The sequence below is a fragment of the Scyliorhinus torazame genome, chromosome 1 (assembly GCF_047496885.1).
Source record: "Scyliorhinus torazame isolate Kashiwa2021f chromosome 1, sScyTor2.1, whole genome shotgun sequence".
In the NCBI taxonomy this organism is placed as follows: Eukaryota; Metazoa; Chordata; class Chondrichthyes; order Carcharhiniformes; family Scyliorhinidae; genus Scyliorhinus; species Scyliorhinus torazame.
The window spans coordinates 425,159,509-425,180,096 of NC_092707.1; the positions used below are offsets into that span (position 1 = coordinate 425,159,509).

At 58.3% G+C, this 20,588-nt stretch overlaps 1 protein-coding gene across 1 annotated transcript in view; it reads left to right on the forward strand.

Annotated features, from left to right (window-relative positions):
* Positions 1-5,883: 5,883 nt before the first annotated feature.
* rpl7l1 (ribosomal protein L7-like 1) overlaps positions 5,884-20,588 on the forward strand; it is a 110,855-nt gene continuing 96,150 nt past the window's right edge. Inside the window, exon 1 of the mRNA XM_072515525.1 lies at positions 5,884-6,016. Coding sequence (XP_072371626.1) covers positions 6,003-6,016 — 14 coding nt within the window. The 5' untranslated portion in view covers positions 5,884-6,002. The remainder of the gene's footprint in view (positions 6,017-20,588) is intronic.

The following is a 20,588-nucleotide window of genomic DNA, read 5'->3' on the forward strand; positions in this document are numbered from 1 at the left end:
TGGACAGAGATTGGACAGAGTGGGCAGGGTTTGGACAGAGATTGGACAGAGTGGGCAGGGTTTGGACAGAGATTGGACAGGGTTTGGAAAGAGTGGGCAGGGTTTGGACAGAGTGGGCAGGGTTTGGACAGAGTGGGCAGGGTTTGGACAGAGATTGGACAGAGTGGGCAGAGATTGGACAGAGTTTGGACAGAGTGGGCAGGGTTTGGACAGAGTCGGCAGTGGACAGAGTGGGCAGAGGTTGGACAGAGTGGGCAGAGATTGGACAGGATTTGGACAGAGTGGGCAGTGTTTGGACAGAGTGGACAGGGTTTGGACAGAGTGGGCAGAGGTTCGACAGAGATTGGACAGAGTGGGCAGAGATTGGACAGAGTTTGGACAGAGTGGGCAGGGTTTGGACAGAGTGGGCGGTGCACAGAGTGGGCAGAGTTTGGACAGAGATTGGACAGAGTGGGTAGGGTTTGGACAGAGATTGGACAGAGTGGGCAGAGATTGGACAGGGTTTGGACAGAGTGGGCAGGGTTTGGACAGAGTGGGCAGGGTTTGGACAGAGTGGACAGAGTTTGGACAGAGTGGGCAGGGTTTGGACAGAGTGGGCAGTGCACAGAGTGGGCAGAGTTTGGACAGAGATTGGACAGAGTGGGCAGAGTTTGGACAGAGTGGGCAGAGATTGGACAGAGTGGGCAGGGTTTGGACAGAGTGGGCAGAGATTGGACAGAGTGGGCAGGGTTTGGACAGAGTGGGCAGAGTGGGCAGGGTTTGGACAGAGTGGGCAGAGTGGGCAGGGTTTGGACAGAGTGGACAGAGAGTGGACAGGGTTTGGACAGAGTGGGCAGGGTTTGGACAGAGTGGGCAGAGATTGGACAGAGTGGGCAGAGAGTGGACAGAGTTTGGACAGAGTGGGCAGGGTTTGGACAGAGTGGACAGAGAGTGGACAGAGTTTGGACAGAGTGGGCAGGGTTTGGACAGAGTGGACAGAGAGTGGACAGAGTTTGCACAGAGTGGGCAGGGTTTGGACAGAGTGGGCAGGGTTTGGACAGAGTGGGCAGGGTTTGGACAGAGTGGGCAGAGATTGGACCGAGTGGGCAGTGGACAGAGTGGACAGAGTTTGGACAGAGTGGGAAGAGTTTGGACAGAGTGGGCAGGGTTTGGACAGAGTTTGGACAGAGTGGGCAGGGTTTGGACAGAGTGGACAGAGAGTGGACAGAGTTTGGACAGAGTGGGCAGGGTTTGGACAGAGTGGACAGAGAGTGGACAGAGTTTGGACAGAGTGGGCAGAGATTGGACAGAGTGGGCAGTGGACAGAGTGGACAGAGTTTGGACAGAGTGGGCAGGGTTTGGACAGAGTGGGCAGGGTTTGGACAGAGTGGGCAGAGATTGGACAGAGTGGGCAGGGTTTGGACAGAGTGGGCAGGGTTTGGACAGAGTGGGCAGGGTTTGGACAGAGTGGCAGGGTTTGGACAGAGTGGGAAGGGTTTGGACAGAGTGGCAGGGTTTGGACAGAGTGGGCAGGGTTTGGACAGAGTGGGCAGGGTTTGGACAGAGTGGCAGGGTTTGGACAGAGTGGCAGAGTTTGGACAGAGTGGGCAGGGTTTGGACAGAGTGGGCAGAGTTTGGACAGAGGTTGGACAGAGTGGGCAGAGATTGGACAGAGTGGGCAGGGTTTGGACAGAGTGGGCAGAGTTTGGACAGAGATTGGACAGAGTGGGCAGAGATTGGACAGAGTGGGCAGAGTTTGGACAGAGTGGGCAGTGGACAGAGTGGACAGGGTTTGGACAGAGTGGGCAGGGTTTGGACAGAGATTGGACAGAGTGGACAGAGATTGGACAGAGTTTGGATAGAGTGGACAGAGTTTGGACTGAGTGGGCAAGGTTTCGACAGAGTGGCCAGTGGACAGAGTGGGCAGAGTTTGGACAGAGTGGGCAGTGGACAGAGTGGGCAGGATTTGGACAGAGTGGGCAGGATTTGGACAGAGTGGGCAGGGTTTGGACAGAGTGGGCAGAGATTGGACAGCGTGGACAGGGTTTGGACAGAGTCGACATGGTTTGGACAGAGTGGGCAGAGATTGGACAGAGTGGGCAGAGATTGGACAGAGTTTGGACAGAGTGGGCAGGGTTTGGACAGAGTGGACAGAGTGGGCAGGGTTTGGACAGAGTGGACAGGGTTTGAACAGAGTGGGCAGAGTTTGGACAGAGATTGGACAGAGTGGGCAGAGATTGGTCAGAGTTTGGACAGAGTGGACAGGGTTTGGACAGAGTGGGCAGAGTTTGGACAGAGATTGGACAGAGTGGGCAGGGTTTGGACAGAGATTGGACAGAGTGGGCAGGGTTTGGACAGAGATTGGACAGAGTGGGCAGAGTTTGGACAGAGATTGGACAGAGTGGGCAGGGTTTGGACAGAGATTGGACAGAGTGGGCAGAGATTGGACAGGGTTTGGACAGAGTGGGCAGGGTTTGGACAGAGTGGGCAGGGTTTGGACAGAGTGGGCAGGGTTTGGACAGAGTGGAGAGAGCGGACAGGGTTTGGACAGAGTGGACAGAGAGTGGGCAGGGTTTGGACAGAGTGGGCAGAGATTGGACAGAGTGGGCAGAGAGTGGACAGAGTTTGGACAGAGTGGGCAGGGTTTGGACAGAGTGGACAGAGAGTGGACAGAGTTTGGACAGAGTGGGCAATGTTTGGACAGAGTGGACAGAGAGTGGACAGAGTTTGGACAGAGTGGGCAGGGTTTGGACAGAGTGGGCAGGGTTTGGACAGAGTGGGCAGAGATTGGACAGAGTGGGCAGGGTTTGGACAGAGTGGGCAGAGATTGGACCGAGTGGGCAGTGGACAGAGTGGACAGAGTTTGGACAGAGTGGGCAGAGTTTGGACAGAGTGGGCAGGGTTTGGACAGAGTTTGGACAGAGTGGGCAGGGTTTGGACAGAGTGGACAGAGAGTGGACAGAGTTTGGACAGAGTGGGCAGGGTTTGGACAGAGTGGGCAGAGATTGGACAGAGTGGGCAGTGGACAGAGTGGACAGAGTTTGCACAGAGTGGGCAGAGTTTGGACAGAGTGGGCAGGGTTTGGACAGAGTGGACAGAGAGTGGACAGAGTTTGGACAGAGTGGGCAGGGTTTGGACAGAGTTCGGACAGAGTGGGCAGGGTTTGGACAGAGTGGGCAGGGTTTGGACAGAGTTTGGACAGAGTGGGCAGGGTTTGGACAGAGTTTGGACAGAGTGGGCAGGGTTTGGACAGAGTTTGGATAGAGTGGGCAGGGTTTGGACAGAGTTTGGACAGAGTGGGCAGGGTTTGGACACAGTTTGGACAGAGTGGGCAGGGTTTGGACAGAGTGGGCAGAGATTGGACAGAGTGGGCAGGGTTTGGACAGAGTTTGGACAGAGTGGGCAGGGTTTGGACAGAGTTTGGACAGAGTGGGCAGGGTTTGGACAGAGTTTGGACAGAGTGGGCAGGGTTTGGACAGAGTGGGCAGGGTTTGGACAGAGTTTGGACAGAGTGGGCAGGGTTTGGACAGAGTTTGGACAGAGTGGGCAGAGATTGGACAGAGTGGGCAGGGTTTGGACAGAGTGGGCAGAGATTGGACAGAGTGGGCAGGGTTTGGACAGAGTGGGCAGGGTTTGGACAGAGTGGGCAGGGTTTGGACAGAGTGGGCAGAGATTGGACAGAGTTTGGACAGAGTGGGCAGGGTTTGGACAGAGTGGGCAGAGAGTGGACAGAGTTTGGACAGAGTGGGCAGAGTTTGGACAGAGTGGGCAGTGTTTGGACAGAGATTGGACAGAGTGGGCAGGGTTTGGACAGAGTTTGGACAGAGTGGGCAGGGTTTGGACAGAGATTGGACAGAGTGGGCAGGGTTTGGACAGGGTTTGGACAGAGTGGGCAGGGTTTGGACAGAGATTGGACAGAGTGGGCAGGGTTTGGACAGAGTTTGGACAGAGTGGACAGAGTTTGGACAGAGTGGACAGAGTTTGGACAGAGTGGACAGGGTTTGGACAGAGTTTGGACAGAGTGGGCAGGGTTTGGACAGAGTTTGGACAGAGTGGGCAGGGTTTGGACAGAGTGGGCAGAGATTGGACAGAGTGGGCAGGGTTTGGACAGAGTTTGGACAGAGTGGGCAGGGTTTGGACAGAGTTTGGACAGAGTGGGCAGGGTTTGGACAGAGTTTGGACATAGTGGGCAGGGTTTGGACAGAGTTTGGACAGAGTGGGCAGGGTTTGGACAGAGTTTGGACAGAGTGGGCAGGGTTTGGACAGAGTTTGGACAGAGTGGGCAGGGTTTGGACAGAGTTTGGACAGAGTGGGCAGAGATTGGACAGAGTGGGCAGGGTTTGGACAGAGTGGGCAGGGTTTGGACAGGGTGGGCAGGGTTTGGACAGAGTGGGCAGAGATTGGACAGAGTTTGGACAGAGTGGGCAGAGTGGGCAGGGTTTGGACAGAGTGGGCAGAGAGTGGACAGAGTTTGGACAGAGTGGGCAGAGTTTGGACAGAGATTGGACAGAGTGGGCAGAGTTTGGACAGAGATTGGACAGAGTGGGCAGGGTTTGGACAGAGTGGGCAGGGTTTGGACAGAGTTTGGACAGAGTGGGCAGAGTTTGGACAGAGTGGGCAGGATTTGGACAGAGATTGGACAGAGTGGGCAGTGTTTGGACAGAGTGGACAGAGTTTGGACAGAGTGGGCAGTGGACAGAGTGGGCAGAGATTGGACAGAGTGGGCAGGGTTTGGACAGAGTGGGCAGAGATTGGACAGAGTGGACAGAGTGGGCAGGGTTTGGACAGAGTTTGGACAGAGTGGGCAGGGTTTGGACAGAGATTGGACAGAGTGGGCAGGGTTTGGACAGAGTTTGGACAGAGTGGGCAGGGTTTGGACAGATTTTGGACAGAGTGGGCAGGGTTTGGACAGAGTTTGGACAGAGTGGGCAGGGTTTGGACAGAGTTTGGACAGAGTGGGCAGGGTTTGGACAGAGTTTGGACAGAGTGGGCAGAGATTGGACAGAGTGGGCAGGGTTTGGACAGAGTGGGCAGGGTTTGGACAGAGTGGGCAGAGATTGGACAGAGTTTGGACAGAGTGGGCAGAGTGGGCAGGGTTTGGACAGAGTGGACAGAGAGTGGACAGGGTTTGGACAGAGTGGGCAGAGTTTGGACAGAGTGGGCAGGGTTTGGACAGAGTGGGCAGGGTTTGGACAGAGTGGGCAGGGTTTGGACAGAGTGGGCAGAGATTGGACAGAGTTTGGACAGAGTGGGCAGAGTGGGCAGGGTTTGGACAGAGTGGACAGAGAGTGGACAGGGTTTGGACAGAGTGGGCAGAGATTGGACAGAGTGGGCAGGGTTTGGACAGAGTGGACAGAGTGGACAGGGTTTGGACAGAGTGGGCAGGGTTTGGACAGAGTTTGGACAGAGTGGGCAGGGTTTGGACAGAGTGGGCAGGGTTTGGACAGAGTGGACAGAGAGTGGACAGATATTGGACAGAGTGGGCAGAGTTTGGACAGAGTTTGGACAGAGTGGGCAGTGTTTGGACAGAGTGGGCAGAGTTTGGACAGAGTGGGCAGGGTTTGGACAGAGTGGGCAGTGGACAGAGTGGGCAGAGTTTGGACAGAGTGGGCAGAGTTTGGACAGAGTGGGCAGAGTTTGGACAGAGTGCGCAGAGTTTGGACAGAGTTTGGACAGAGTGGGCAGGGTTTGGACAGAGTGGGCAGGGTTTGGACAGAGTGGGCAGGGTTTGGACAGAGATTGGACAGAGTGGGCAGGGTTTGGACAGAGTGGACAGAGTTTGGTCAGAGTGGACAGAGGTTGGACAGAGTGGACAGAGATTGGACAGAGTGGACAGAGATTGGACAGAGTGGGCAGGGTTTGGACAGAGTGGGCAGAGAGTGGACAGAGATTGGACAGAGTGGGCAGAGATTGGACAGAGTGGGCTGAGCTGCTGGTCTTTCCCCCGCCAGCGGGGGGCAGCAGATCGCTGTCTGCGCAGCGTGGCTGAGTGAGCTTATTGCGCATGCGTGAGCGGCTCGGCAATGGCGGAGAACGGGTGAGTTGATTTGGGCCTGACGGGAATCCGCGGCCATCGGCACCCAGGGAGCGGGGAGCGGGCCGGGATTGGGCGGGCCGGGATCAGGTTGAATGTGGGCTTCCCCCTGCAGTCAGGGAACAGGATGGGCCGCGGGATGGCGGAGGGAGTCTGTGAAATGTAACCTCCCAACCCGCCCAGGCACATTCCCCATGGAGGCGGCCGGAGCGAGGCAGGGTCAGGGGGTCACAGGGTCAGAGGGTCAGTACTGAGGGAGCGCCGCACTGTCAGAGGGTCAGTACTGAGGGAGTGCCGCACTGTCAGAGGGTCAGTACTGAGGGAGTGCCGCACTGTCAGAGGGTCAGTACTGAGGGAGTGCCACACTATCAGAGGGTCAGTACTGAGGGAGTGCCGCACTGTCAGAGGGTCAGTACTGAGGGAGCGCTGCACTGTCAGAGGGTCAGTACTGAGGGAGCGCGACAGTCAGAGGGTCAGTACTGAGGGAGTGCTGCACTGTCAGAGGGTCAGTACTGAGGGAGTGCTGCACTGTCAGAGGGTCAGTACTGAGGGAGTGTCGCACTGTCAGAGGGTCAGTACTGAGGGAGTGTCGCACTGTCAGAGGGTCAGTACTGAGGGAGCGCTGCACTGTCAGAGGGTCAGTACTGAGGGAGCGCGACAGTCAGAGGGTCAGTACTGAGGGAGTGCTGCACTGTCAGAGGGTCAGTACTGAGGGAGTGCTGCACTGTCAGAGGGTCAGTACTGAGGGAGTGTCGCACTGTCAGAGGGTCAGTACTGAGGGAGTGCTGCACTGTCAGAGGGTCAGTACTGAGGGAGTGCCGCACTGTCAGAGGGTCAGTACTGAGGGAGTGTCGCACTGTCAGAGGGTCAGTACTGAGGGAGTGCTGCACTGTCAGAGGGTCAGTACTGAAGGAGTGCTGCACTGTCAGAGGGTCAGTACTGAGGGAGTGCCGCACTGTCAGAGGGTCAGTACTGAGGGAGTGCTGTACTGTCAGAGGGTCAGTACTGAGGGAGTGCCGCACTGTCAGAGGGTCAGTACTGAGGGAGTGCTGCACTGTCAGAGGGTCAGTACTGAGGGAGTGCCGCACTGTCAGAGGGTCAGTACTGAGGGAGTGCTGCACTGTCAGAGGGTCAGTACTGAGGGAGTGCCACACTGTCAGAGGGTCAGTACTGAGGGAGTGCCGCACTGTCAGAGGGTCAGTACTGAGGGAGTGCTGCACTCTCAGAGGGTCAGTACTGAGGGAGTGCCGCACTGTCAGAGGGTCAGTACTGAGGGAGTGCCACACTGTCAGAGGGTCAGTATTGAGGGAGTGCCGCACTGTCAGAGGGTCAGTACTGAGGGAGTGCCGCACTGTCAGAGGGTCAGTACTGAGCGAGTGCCGCACTGTCAGAGGGTCAGTATTGAGGGAGTGCCGCACTGTCAGAGGGTCAGTACTGAGGGAGTGCTGCACTGTCAGAGGGTCAGTACTGAGGGAGTGTCGCACTGTCAGAGGGTCAGTACTGAGGGAGTGCTGCACTGTCAGAGGGTCAGTATTGAGGGAGTGCTGCACTGTCAGAGGGTCAGTACTGAGGGAGCGCCGCACTGTCAGAGGGTCAGTACTGAGGGAGTGCCGCACTGTCAGAGGGTCAGTACTGAGGGAGTGCCGCACTGTCAGAGGGTCAGTACTGAGGGAGTGCCGCACTGTCAGAGGGTCAGTACTGAGGGAGTGCCGCACTGTCAGAGGGTCAGTACTGAGGGAGTGCCGCACTGTCAGAGGGTCAGTACTGAGGGAGTGCTGCACTGTCAGAGGGTCAGTACTGAGGGAGTGCCGCACTGTCAGAGGGTCAGTACTGAGGGAGTGCGACAGTCAGAGGGTCAGTACTGAGGGAGTGCTGCACTGTCAGAGGGTCAGTACTGAGGGAGTGCCGCACTGTCAGAGGGTCAGTACTGAGGGAGTGCTGCACTGTCAGAGGGTCAGTCCTGAGGGAGTGACGCACTGTCAGAGGGTCAGTACTGAGGGAGTGCTGCACTGTCAGAGGGTCAGTCCTGAGGGAGTGACGCACTGTCAGAGGGTCAGTACTGAGGGAGTGCTGCACTGTCAGAGGGTTAGTACTGAGGGAGTGCCGCACTGTCAGAGGGTCAGTACTGAGGGAGCGCTGCACTGTCAGAGGGTCAGTACTGAGGGAGTGTCGCACTGTCAGAGGGTCAGTACTGATGGAGTGCCGCACTGTCAGAGGGTCAGTACTGAGGGAGTGCTGCACTGTCAGAGGGTCAGTACTGAGGGAGTGCGACAGTCAGAGGGTCAGTACTGAGGGAGTGCTGCACTGTCAGAGGGTCAGTACTGAGGGAGTGCCGCACTGTCAGAGGGTCAGTACTGAGGGAGTGCTGCACTGTCAGAGGGTCAGTCCTGAGGGAGTGACGCACTGTCAGAGGGTCAGTACTGAGGGAGTGCTGCACTGTCAGAGGGTCAGTCCTGAGGGAGTGACGCACTGTCAGAGGGTCAGTACTGAGGGAGTGCTGCACTGTCAGAGGGTCAGTACTGAGGGAGAGCCGCACTGTCAGAGGGTCAGTACTGAGGGAGAGCTGCACTGTCAGAGGGTCAGTACTGAGGGAGTGTCGCACTGTCAGAGGGTCAGTACTGAGGGAGAGCCGCACTGTCAGAGGGTCAGTACTGAGGGAGTGACGCACTGTCAGAGGGTCAGTACTGAGGGAGTGCTGCACTGTCAGAGGGTCAGTACTGAGGGAGTGCCGCACTGTCAGAGGGTCAGTACTGAGGGAGTGCCGCACTGTCAGAGGGTCAGTACTGAGGGAGTGTCGCACTGTCAGAGGGTCAGTACTGAGGGAGTGCTGCACTGTCAGAGGGTCAGTACTGATGGAGTGCTGCACTGTCAGAGGGTCAGTACTGAGGGAGTGTCGCACTGTCAGAGGGTCAGTACTGATGGAGTGCTGCACTGTCAGAGGGTCAGTACTGAGGGAGTGCGACAGTCAGAGGGTCAGTACTGAGGGAGTGTCGCACTGTCAGAGGGTCAGTACTGAGGGAGTGCTGCACTGTCAGAGGGTCAGTACTGATGGAGTGCTGCACTGTCAGAGGGTCAGTACTGAGGGAGTGCGACAGTCAGAGGGTCAGTACTGAGGGAGTGACGCACTGTCAGAGGGTCAGTACTGAGGGAGTGCTGCACTGTCAGAGGGTCAGTACTGAGGGAGTGCTGCACTGTCAGAGGGTCAGTACTGAGGGAGTGCTGCACTGTCAGAGGGTCAGTACTGAGGGAGTGCCGCACTGTCAGAGGGTCAGTACTGAGGGAGTGCCGCACTGTCAGAGGGTCAGTACTGAGGGAGTGCTGCACTGTCAGAGGGTCAGTACTGAGGGAGTGCTGCACTGTCAGAGGGTCAGTACTGAGGGAGTGCCGCACTGTCAGAGGGTCAGTACTGAGGGAGTGCTGCACTGTCAGAGGGTCAGTACTGAGGGGGTGCCGCACTGTCAGAGGGTCAGTACTGAGGGAGTGCTGCACTGTCAGAGGGTCAGTACTGAGGGAGTGCTGCACTGTCAGAGGGTCAGTACTGAGGGAGTGCCGCACTGTCAGAGGGTCAGTACTGAGGGAGTGCTGCACTGTCAGAGGGTCAGTACTGAGGGGGTGCCGCACTGTCAGAGGGTCAGTACTGAGGGAGTGCTGCACTGTCAGAGGGTCAGTACTGAGGGAGTGCTGCACTGTCAGAGGGTCAGTACTGAGGGAGTGCCGCACTGTCAGAGGGTCAGTACTGAGGGAGTGCTGCACTGTCAGAGGGTCAGTACTGAGGGAGTGCTGCACTGTCAGAGGGTCAGTACTGAGGGAGTGCTGCACTGTCAGAGGGTCAGTACTGAGGGAGTGCCGCACTGTCAGAGGGTCAGTACTGAGGGAGTGCTGCACTGTCAGAGGGTCAGTACTGAGGGGGTGCCGCACTGTCAGAGGGTCAGTACTGAGGGAGTGCCGCACTGTCAGAGGGTCAGTACTGAGGGATTGCTGCACTGTCAGAGGGTCAATACTGAGGGAGCGCCGCACTGTCAGAGGGTCAGTACTGAGGGAGTGCTGCACTGTCAGAGAGTCAGTACTGAGGGAGTGCCGCACTGTCAGAGGGTCGGTACTGAGGGAGTGCCGCACTGTCAGAGGGTCAGTACTGAGGGAGTGCTGCACTGTCAGAGGGTCAGTACTGAGGGAGCGCCGCACTGTCAGAGGGTCAGTGCTGAGGGAGTGCTGCACTGTCAGAGGGTCAGTACTGAGGGAGTGCCGCACTGTCAGAGGGTCAGTACTGAGGGAGTGCTGCACTGTCAGAGGGTCAGTACTGAGGGAGTGCTGCACTGTCAGAGGGTCAGTACTGAGGGGGTGCCGCACTGTCAGAGGGTCAGCACTGAGGGAGTGCTGCCCTGTCAGAGGGTCAGTACTGAGGGAGTGCTGCACTGTCAGAGGGTCAGTACTGAGGGAGTGCCGCACTGTCAGAGGGACAGTACTGAGGGAGTGCTGCCCTGTCAGAGGGTCAGTACTGAGGGAGTGCTGCACTGTCAGAGGGTCAGTACTGAGGGAGTGCCGCACTGTCAGAGGGACAGTACTGAGGGAGTGCTGCCCTGTCAGAGGGTCAGTACTGAGGGAGTGCTGCACTGTCAGAGGGTCAGTACTGAGGGAGTGCCGCACTGTCAGAGGGACAGTACTGAGGGAGTGCCGCACTGTCAGAGGGTCAGTGCTGAGGGAGTGCCGCACTGTCAGAGGGTCAGTACTGAGGGAGTGCTGCCCTGTCAGAGGGTCAGTACTGAGGGAGCACTGCACTGTCAGAGGGTCAGTGCTGAGGGAGTGCCGCACTGTCAGAGGGTCAGTACTGAGGGAGTGCCGCACTGTCAGAGGGTCAGTACTGAGGGAGTGCTGCACTGTCAGAGGGTCAGTACTGAGGGAGTACTGCACTGTCAGAGGGTCAGTACTGAGGGAGTGCCGCACTGTCAGAGGGTCAGTACTGAGGGAGCGGTGCACTGTCAGAGGGTCAGTACTGAGGGAGTACTGCACTGTCAGAGGGTCAGTGCTGAGGGAGTGCCGCACTGTCAGAGGGTCAGTACTGAGGGAGTGCCGCACTGTCAGAGGGTCAGTACTGAGGGAGTGCTGCACTGTCAGAGGGTCAGTACTGAGGGAGTACTGCACTGTCAGAGGGTCAGTACTGAGGGAGTGCCGCACTGTCAGAGGGTCAGTACTGAGGGAGCGGTGCACTGTCAGAGGGTCAGTACTGAGGGAGTACTGCACTGTCAGAGGGTCAGTACTGAGGGAGTACTGCACTGTCAGAGGGTCAGTACTGAGGGAGTGCCGCACTGTCAGAGGGTCAGTACTGAGGGAGTGCTGCACTGTCAGAGGGTCAGTACTGAGGGAGTGCCGCACTGTCAGAGGGTCAGTGCTGAGGGAGTGCCGCACTGTCAGAGGGTCAGTACTGAGGGAGTGCCGCACTGTCAGAGGGTCAGTGCTGAGGGAGTGCCGCACTGTCAGAGGGTCAGTACTGAGGGAGTGCCGCACTGTCAGAGGGTCAGTACTGAGGGGGTGCCGCACTGTCAGAGGGTCAGTCCTGAGGGAGTACTGCACTGTCAGAGGGTCAGTACTGAGGGAGTGCTGCACTGTCAGAGGGTCAGTACTGAGGGAGTGCCGCACTGTCAGAGGGTCAGTACTGAGAGAGTGCTGCACTGTCAGAGGGTCAGTACTGAGGGAGTGCTGCACTGTCAGAGGGTCAGTACTGAGGGAGTGCCGCACTGTCAGAGGGTCAGTACTGAGGGAGTGCCGCACTGTCAGAGGGTCAGTACTGAGAGAGTGCTGCACTGTCAGAGGGTCAGTACTGAGGGAGCTCCGCACTGTCAGAGGGTCAGTACTGAGGGAGTGCCGCACTGTCAGAGGGTCAGTACTGAGGGAGTGCCGCACTGTCAGAGGGTCAGTACTGAGGGAGTGCCGCACTGTCAGAGGGTCAGTACTGAGGGAGTGCCGCACTGTCAGAGGGTCAGTACTGAGAGAGTGCTGCACTGTCAGAGGGTCAGTACTGAGGGAGTGCCGCACTGTCAGAGGGTCAGTACTGAGGGAGCTCCGCACTGTCAGAGGGTCAGTACTGAGGGAGCGCTGCACTGTCAGAGGGTCAGTACTGAGGGAGTGCTGCACTGTCAGAGGGTCAGTACTGAGGGAGTGCCGCACTGTCAGAGGGTCAGTACTGAGGGGGTGCCGCACTGTCAGAGGGTCAGTCCTGAGGGAGTACTGCACTGTCAGAGGGTCAGTACTGAGGGAGTGCTGCACTGTCAGAGGGTCAGTACTGAGGGAGTGCTGCACTGTCAGAGGGTCAGTACTGAGGGAGTGCTGCACTGTCAGAGGGTCAGTACTGAGGGAGTGCCGCACTGTCAGAGGGTCAGTACTGAGGGGGTGCCGCACTGTCAGAGGGTCAGTACTGAGGGAGTGCTGCACTGTCAGAGGGTCAGTACTGAGGGAGTGCCGCACTGTCAGAGGGTCAGTACTGAGGGAGCGCTGCACTGTCAGAGGGTCAGTACTGAGGGAGTGCTGCACTGTCAGAGGGTCAGTACTGAGGGAGTGCTGCACTGTCAGAGGGTCAGTACTGAGGGAGTGCCGCATTGTCAGAGGGTCAGTACTGAGGGAGTGCCGCACTGTCAGAGGGTCAGTACTGAGGGAGTGCCGCACTGTCAGAGGGTCAGTACTGAGGGAGTGCCGCACTGTCAGAGGGTCAGTACTGAGGGAGTGCCGCACTGTCAGAGGGTCAGTACTGAGGGAGTGCCGCACTGTCAGAGGGTCAGTACTGAGGGAGTGCCGCACTGTCAGAGGGTCAGTACTGAGGGAGTGCCGCACTGTCAAAGGGTCAGTACTGAGGGAGTGCCGCACTGTCAGAGGGTCAGTACTGAGGGAGTGCCGCACTGTCAGAGGGTCAGTACTGAGGGAGTGCCGCACTGTCAGAGGGTCAGTACTGAGGGAGTGCCGCACTGTCAGAGGGTCAGTACTGAGGGAGTGCCGCACTGTCAGAGGGTCAGTACTGAGGGAGTGCCGCACTGTCAGAGGGTCAGTACTGAGGGAGTGCCGCACTGTCAAAGGGTCAGTACTGAGGGAGTGCCGCACTGTCAGAGGGTCAGTACTGAGGGAGTGCCGCACTGTCAGAGGGTCAGTACTGAGGGAGTGCCGCACTGTCAGAGGATCAGTACTGAGGGAGTGCCGCACTGTCAGAGGGTCAGTACTGAGGGAGTGCCGCACTGTCAGAGAGTCAGTACTGAGGGAGTGCCGCACTGTCAGAGGGTCAGTACTGAGGGAGTGCCGCACTGTCAGAGGGTCAGTACTGAGGGAGAGCCGCACTGTCAGAGGGTCAGTACTGAGGGAGTGCCGCACTGTCAGAGGGTCAGTACTGAGGGAGTGCCGCACTGTCAGAGGGTCAGTACTGAGGGAGTGCCGCACTGTCAGAGGGTCAGTACTGAGGGAGTGCCGCACTGTCAGAGGGTCAGTACTGAGGGAGTGTCGCACTGTCAGAGGGTCAGTACTGAGGGAGTGCTGCACTGTCAGAGGGTCAGTACTGTGGGAGTGCTCCACTGTCAGAGGGTCAGTACTGAGGGAGTGCTGCACTGTCAGAGGGTCAGTACTGAGGGAGTGCCGCAGTGTCAGAGGGTCAGTACTGAGGGAGTGCTGCACTGTCAGAGGGTCAGTACTGAGGGAGTGCTGCACTGTCAGAGGGTCAGTACTGAGGGAGTGCCGCACTGTCAGAGGGTCAGTACTGAGGGACTGCCACACTGTCAGAGGGTCAGTACTGAGGGAGTGCCGCACTGTCAGAGGGTCAGTACTGAGGGAGTGCCGCACTGTCAGAGGGTCAGTACTGAGGGAGTGCTGCACTGTCAGAGGGTCAGTACTGAGGGAGTGCTGCACTGTCAGAGGGTCAGTACTGAGGGAGTGCCGCACTGTCAGAGGGTCAGTACTGAGGGAGTGCTGCACTGTCAGAGGGTCAGTACTGAGGGAGTGCCGCACTGTCAGAGAGTCAGTACTGAGGGAGTGCTGCACTGTCAGAGGGTCAGTACTGAGGGAGTGCTGCACTGTCAGAGAGTCAGTACTGAGGGAGTGCTGCACTGTCAGAGGGTCAGTACTGAGGGAGTGCCACACTGTCAGACGGTCAGTACTGAGTGAGTGCCGCACTGTCAGAGGGTCAGTACTGAGGGAGTGCCACACTGTCAGAGGGTCAGTACTGAGGGAGTGCTGCACTGTCAGAGGGTCAGTACTGAGGGAGTGCCACACTGTCAGACGGTCAGTACTGAGGGAGTGCCGCACTGTCAGAGGGTCAGTACTGAGGGAGTGCCGCACTGTCAGAGGGTCAGTACTGAGGGAGTGCCGCACTGTCAGAGGGTCAGTACTGAGGGAGTGCCGCACTGTCAGAGGGTCAGTACTGAGGGAGTGCCGCACTGTCAGAGGGTCAGTACTGAGGGAGTGCTGCACTGTCAGAGGGTCAGTACTGAGGGAGTGCCGCACTGTCAGAGGGTCAGTACTGAGGGAGTGCCGCACTGTCAGAGGGTCAGTACTGAGGGAGTGCTGCACTGTCAGAGGGTCAGTACTGAGGGAGTGCTGCACTGTCAGAGGGTCAGTACTGAGGGAGTGCCGCACTGTCAGAGGGTCAGTACTGAGGGAGTGCCGCACTGTCAGAGGGTCAGTACTGAGGGAGTGCCGCACTGTCAGAGGGTCAGTACTGAGGGAGTGCCGCACTGTCAGAGGGTCAGTACTGAGGGAGTGCCGCATTGTCAGAGGGTCAGTACTGAGGGAGTGCTGCACTGACTGGGTCAGTACTGAGGGAGTGCCGCACTGTCAGAGGGTCAGTACTGAGGGAGTGCCACACTGTCAGAGGGTCAGTGCTGAGGGAGTGCCGCACTGTCAGAGCGTCAGTACTGAGGGAGTGCCGCACTGTCAGAGGGTCAGTACTGAGGGAGTGCTGCACTGACTGGGTCAGTACTGAGGGAGTGCCGCACTGTCAGAGCGTCAGTACTGAGGGAGTGCTGCACTGTCAGAGGGTCAGTACTGAGGGAGTGCTGCACTGTCAGAGGGTCAGTACTGAGGGAGTGCCGCACTGTCAGAGGGTCAGTACTGAGGGAGTGCTGCACTGTCAGAGGGTCAGTACTGAGGGAGTGCCGCACTGTCAGAGGGTCAGTACTGAGGGAGTGCTGCACTGTCAGAGGGTCAGTACTGAGGGAGTGCTGCACTGTCAGAGGGTCAGTACTGAGGGAGTGCCGCACTGTCAGAGGGTCAGTACTGAGGGAGTGCCGCACTGTCAGAGGGTCAGTGCTGAGGGAGTGCCGCATTGTCAGAGGGTCAGTACTGAGGGAGTGCCACACTGTCAGAGGGTCAGTACTGAGGGAGTGCCGCACTGTCAGAGGGTCAGTACTGAGGGAGTGCCACACTGTCAGAGGGTCAGTACTGAGGGAGTGCTGCACTGTCAGAGGGTCAGTACTGAGGGAGTGCCACACTGTCAGAGGGTCAGTACTGAGGGAGTGCCGCACTGTCAGAGGGTCAGTACTGAGGGAGTGCTGCACTGTCAGAAGGTCAGTACTGAGGGAGTGCCGCACTGTCAGAGGGTCAGTACTGAGGGAGTGCTGCACTGTCAGAGGGTCAGTACTGAGGGAGTGCTGCACTGTCAGTGGGTCAGTACTGAGGGAGTGCTGCACTGTCAGAGGGTCAGTGCTGAGGGAGTGCCGCACTGTCAGAGGGTCAGTACTGAGGGAGTGCTGCACTGTCAGAGAGTCAGTACTGAGGGAGTGCTGCACTGTCAGAGGGTCAGTACTGAGGGAGTGCTGCACTGTCAGAGGGTCAGTACTGAGGGAGTGCTGCACTGTCAGAGGGTCAGTACTGAGGGAGTGCCGCACTGTCAGAGGGTCAGTACTGAGGGAATGCTGCACTGTCAGAGGGTCAGTACTGAGGGAGTGCTGCACTGTCAGAGGGTCAGTACTGAGGGAATGCTGCACTGTCAGAGGGTCAGTACTGAGGGAGTGCTGCACTGTCAGAGGGTCAGTACTGAGGGAGTGCCGCACTGTCGGAGGGTCAGTACTGAGGGAGTGCTGCACTGTCAGCGAGTCAGTACTGAGGGAGTGCTGCACTGTCAGAGGGTCAGTACTGAGGGAGTGCTGCACAGTCAGAGGGTCAGTACTGAGGGAGTACCGCACTGTCAGAGGGTCAGTACTGAGGGAGTGCCGCACTGTCAGAGGGTCAGTACTGAGGGAGTGCTGCACTGTCAGAGGGTCAGTACTGAGGGAGTGCTGCACTGTCAGAGGGTCAGTACTGAGGGAGTGCTGCACTGTCAGAGGGTCAGTACTGAGGGAGTGCCGCACTGTCGGAGGGTCAGTACTGAGGGAGCGCCGCACTGTCGGAGGGTCAGTACTGAGGGAGTGCCGCACTGTCAGAGGGTCAGTACTGAGGGAGTGCTGCACTGTCAGAGGGTCAGTACTGAGGGAGCGCCGCACTGTCAGAGGGTCAGTACTGAGGGAGCGCTGCACAGTCACAGGGTCAGTACTGAGGGAGTGCTGCACTGTCAGAGGGTCCGTACTGAGGGAGTGCTGCACTGTCAGAGAGTCAGTACTGAGGGAGTGCTGCACTGTCAGAGGGTCAGTACTGAGGGAGTGCTGCACTGTCAGAGGGTCAGTACTGAGGGAGTGCCGCACTGTCAGAGGGTCAGTACTGAGGGAGTGCTGCACTGTCAGAGGCTCAGTACTGAGGGAGTGCTGCACTGTCAGAGGGTCAGTACTGAGGGAGTGCCGCACTGTCAGAGGGTCAGTACTGAGGGAGTGCTGCACTGTCAGTGAATCAGTACTGAGGGAGTGCCGCACTGTCAGAGGGTCAGTACTGAGGGAGCGCCGCACTGTCAGAGGGTCAGTACTGAGGGAGCGCTGCACAGTCACAGGGTCAGTACTGAGGGAGTGCTGCACTGTCAGAGGGTCCGTACTGAGGGAGTGCTGCACTGTCAGAGAGTCAGTACTGAGGGAGTGCTGCACTGTCAGAGGGTCAGTACTGAGGGAGCGCCGCACTGTCAGAGGGTCAGTACTGAGGGAGTGCTGCACTGTCAGAGGGTCCGTACTGAGGGAGTGCTGCACTGTCAGAGAGTCAGTACTGAGGGAGTGCTGCACTGTCAGAGGGTCAGTACTGAGGGAGTGCCGCACTGTCAGAGGGTCAGTACTGAGGGAGTGCCGCACTGTCAGAGGGTCAGTACTGAGGGAGTGCCGCACTGTCAGAGGGTCAGTACTGAGGGAGTGCTGCACTGTCAGAGGGTCAGTACTGAGGGAGTGCCGCACTGTCAGAGGGTCAGTACTGAGGGAGTGCTGCACTGTCAGAGGCTCAGTACTGAGGGAGTGCTGCACTGTCAGTGGGTCAGTACTGAGGGAGTGCCGCACTGTCAGAGGGTCAGTACTGAGGGAGTGCCGCACTGTCAGAGGGTCAGTACTGAGGGAGTGCTGCACTGTCAGAGGCTCAGTACTGAGGGAGTGCTGCACTGTCAGTGGGTCAGTACTGAGGGAGTGCCGCACTGTCAGAGGCTCAGTACTGAGGGAGCGCCGCACTGTCAGAGGGTCAGTACTGAGGGAGTGCCGCACTGTCAGAGGGTCAGTACTGAGGGAGTGCCGCACTGTCAGAGGGTCAGTACTGAGGGAGTGCCGCACTGTCAGAGGGTCAGTACTGAGGGAGTGCTGCACTGTCAGAGGGTCAGTACTGAGGGAGTGCCGCACTGTCAGAGGGTCAGTACGGAGGGAGTGCCGCACTGTCAGAGGGTCAGTACGGAGGGAGTGCCGCACTGTCAGAGGGTCAGTACTGAGGGAGTGCTGCACTGTCAGAGGGTCAGTACTGAGGGAGTGCTGCACTGTCAGAGGGTCAGTACTGAGGGAGTGCTGCACTGTCAGAGGGTCAGTACGGAGGGAGTGCTGCACTGTCAGAGGGTCAGTACTGAGGGAGTGCTGCACTGTCAGAGGGTCAGTACTGAGGGAGTGCCACACTGTCAGAGGGTCAGTACTGAGGGAGTGCCGCACTGTCAGAGGGTCAGTACTGAGGGAGTGCCGCACTGTCAGAGGGTCAGTACTGAGGGAGTGTCGCACTGTCAGAGGGTCAGTACTGAGGGAGTGCTGCACTGTCAGAGGGTCAGTACTGAGGGAGTGCCACACTGTCAGAGGGTCAGTACTGAGGGAGTGCCGCACTGTCAGAGGGTCAGTACTGAGGGAGTGCCGCACTGTCAGAGGGTCAGTACTGAGGGAGTGCTGCACTGTCAGAGGGTCAGTACTGAGGGAGTGTCGCACTGTCAGAGGGTCAGTACTGAGGGAGTGCTGCACTGTCAGAGGGTCAGTACTGAGGGAGTGCCACACTGTCAGAGGGTCAGTACTGAGGGAGTGCTGCACTGTCAGAGAGTCAGTACTGAGGGAGTGCTGCACTGTCAGAGGGTCAGTACTGAGGGAGTGCTGCACTGTGAGAGGGTCAGTACTGAGGGAGTGCTGTACTGTCAGAGGGTCAGTACTGAGGGAGTGCCGCACTGTCAGAGTGTCAGTACTGAGGGAGTGCTGCACTGTCAGAGGGTCAGGACTGAGGGAGTGCCGCACTGTCAGAGGGTCAGTACTGAGGGAGTGCCGCACTGTCAGAGGGTCAGTACTGAGGGAGTGCTGCACTGTCAGAGGGTCAGTACTGAGGGAGTGCCGCACTGTCAGAGGGTCAGTACTGAGGGAGTACTGCACTGTCAGAGCGTCAGTACTGAGGGAGTGCTGCACTGTCAGAGGGTCAGTACTGAGGGAGTGCTGCACTGTCAGGGGGGTCAGTACTGAGGGAGTGCCGCACTGTCAGAGGGTCAGTGCTGAGGGAGTGCCGCACCGTCAGAGGGTCAGTACTGAGGGAGTGCCGCACTGTCAGAGGGTCAGTACTGAGGGAGTGCCGCACTGTCAGAGGGTCAGTGCTGAGGGAGTGCCGCACCGTCAGAGGGTCAGTACTGAGGGAGTGCCGCACTGTCAGAGGGTCAGTACTGAGGGAGTGCCGCACTGTCAGAGGGTCAGTACTGAGGGAGTGCCGCACTGTCAGAGGGTCAGTGCTGAGGGAGTGCCGCACAGTCAGAGGGTCAGTACTGAGGGAGAGCTGCACAGTCAGAGGGTCAGTACTGAGGGAGAGCTGCACTGTCAGAGGGTCAGTACTGAGGGAGTGCTGCACTGTCAGAGAGTCAGTACTGAGGGAGTGCTGCACTGTCAGAGGGTCAGTACTGAGGGAGTGCCGCACTGTCAGAGGGTCAGTACTGAGGGAGAGCTGCACTGTCAGAGGGTCAGTACTGAGGGAGAGCTGCACTGTCAGAGGGTCAGTACTGAGGGAGAGCTGCACCGTCAGAGGGTCAGTACCGAGGGAGTGCCGCACTGTCAGAGGGTCAGTACTGAGGGAGTGCCGCACTGTCAGAGGGTCAGTACTGAGGGAGTGCCGCACTGTCAGTGGGTCAGTACTGAGGGAGTGCCGCACTGTCAGAGGGTCAGTACTGAGGGAGAGCTGCACTGTCAGAGGGTCAGTACTGAGGGAGAGCTGCACCGTCAGAGGGTCAGTACCGAGGGAGTGCCGCACTGTCAGAGGGTCAGTACTGAGGGAGTGCCGCACTGTCAGAGGGTCAGTACTGAGGGAGTGCTGCACTGTCAGAGGGTCAGTACTGAGGGAGTGCCGCACTGTCAGAGGGTCAGTACTGAGGGAGTGCTGCACTGTCAGAGGGTCAGTACTGAGGGAGTGCCGCACTGTCAGGGGGTCAGTACTGAGGGAGTGCCACACTGTCAGAGGGTCAGTGCTGAGGGAGTGCCGCACTGTCAGAGCGTCAGTACTGAGGGAGTGCCGCACTGTCAGAGGGTCAGTACTGAGGGAGTGCTGCACTGACTGGGTCAGTACTGAGGGAGTGCCGCACTGTCAGAGCGTCAGTACTGAGGGAGTGCTGCACTGTCAGAGGGTCAGTACTGAGGGAGTGCTGCACTGTCAGAGGGTCAGTACTGAGGGAGTGCCGCACTGTCAGAGGGTCAGTACTGAGGGAGTGCTGCACTGTCAGAGGGTCAGTACTGAGGGAGTGCCGCACTGTCAGAGGGTCAGTACTGAGGGAGTGCTGCACTGTCAGAGGGTCAGTACTGAGGGAGTGCTGCACTGTCAGAGGGTCAGTACTGAGGGAGTGCCGCACTGTCAGAGGGTCAGTACTGAGGGAGTGCCGCACTGTCAGAGGGTCAGTGCTGAGGGAGTGCCGCATTGTCAGAGGGTCAGTACTGAGGGAGTGCCACACTGTCAGAGGGTCAGTACTGAGGGAGTGCCGCACTGTCAGAGGGTCAGTACTGAGGGAGTGCCACACTGTCAGAGGGTCAGTACTGAGGGAGTGCTGCACTGTCAGAGGGTCAGTACTGAGGGAGTGCCACACTGTCAGAGGGTCAGTACTGAGGGAGTGCCGCACTGTCAGAGGGTCAGTACTGAGGGAGTGCTGCACTGTCAGAAGGTCAGTACTGAGGGAGTGCCGCACTGTCAGAGGGTCAGTACTGAGGGAGTGCTGCACTGTCAGAGGGTCAGTACTGAGGGAGTGCTGCACTGTCAGTGGGTCAGTACTGAGGGAGTGCTGCACTGT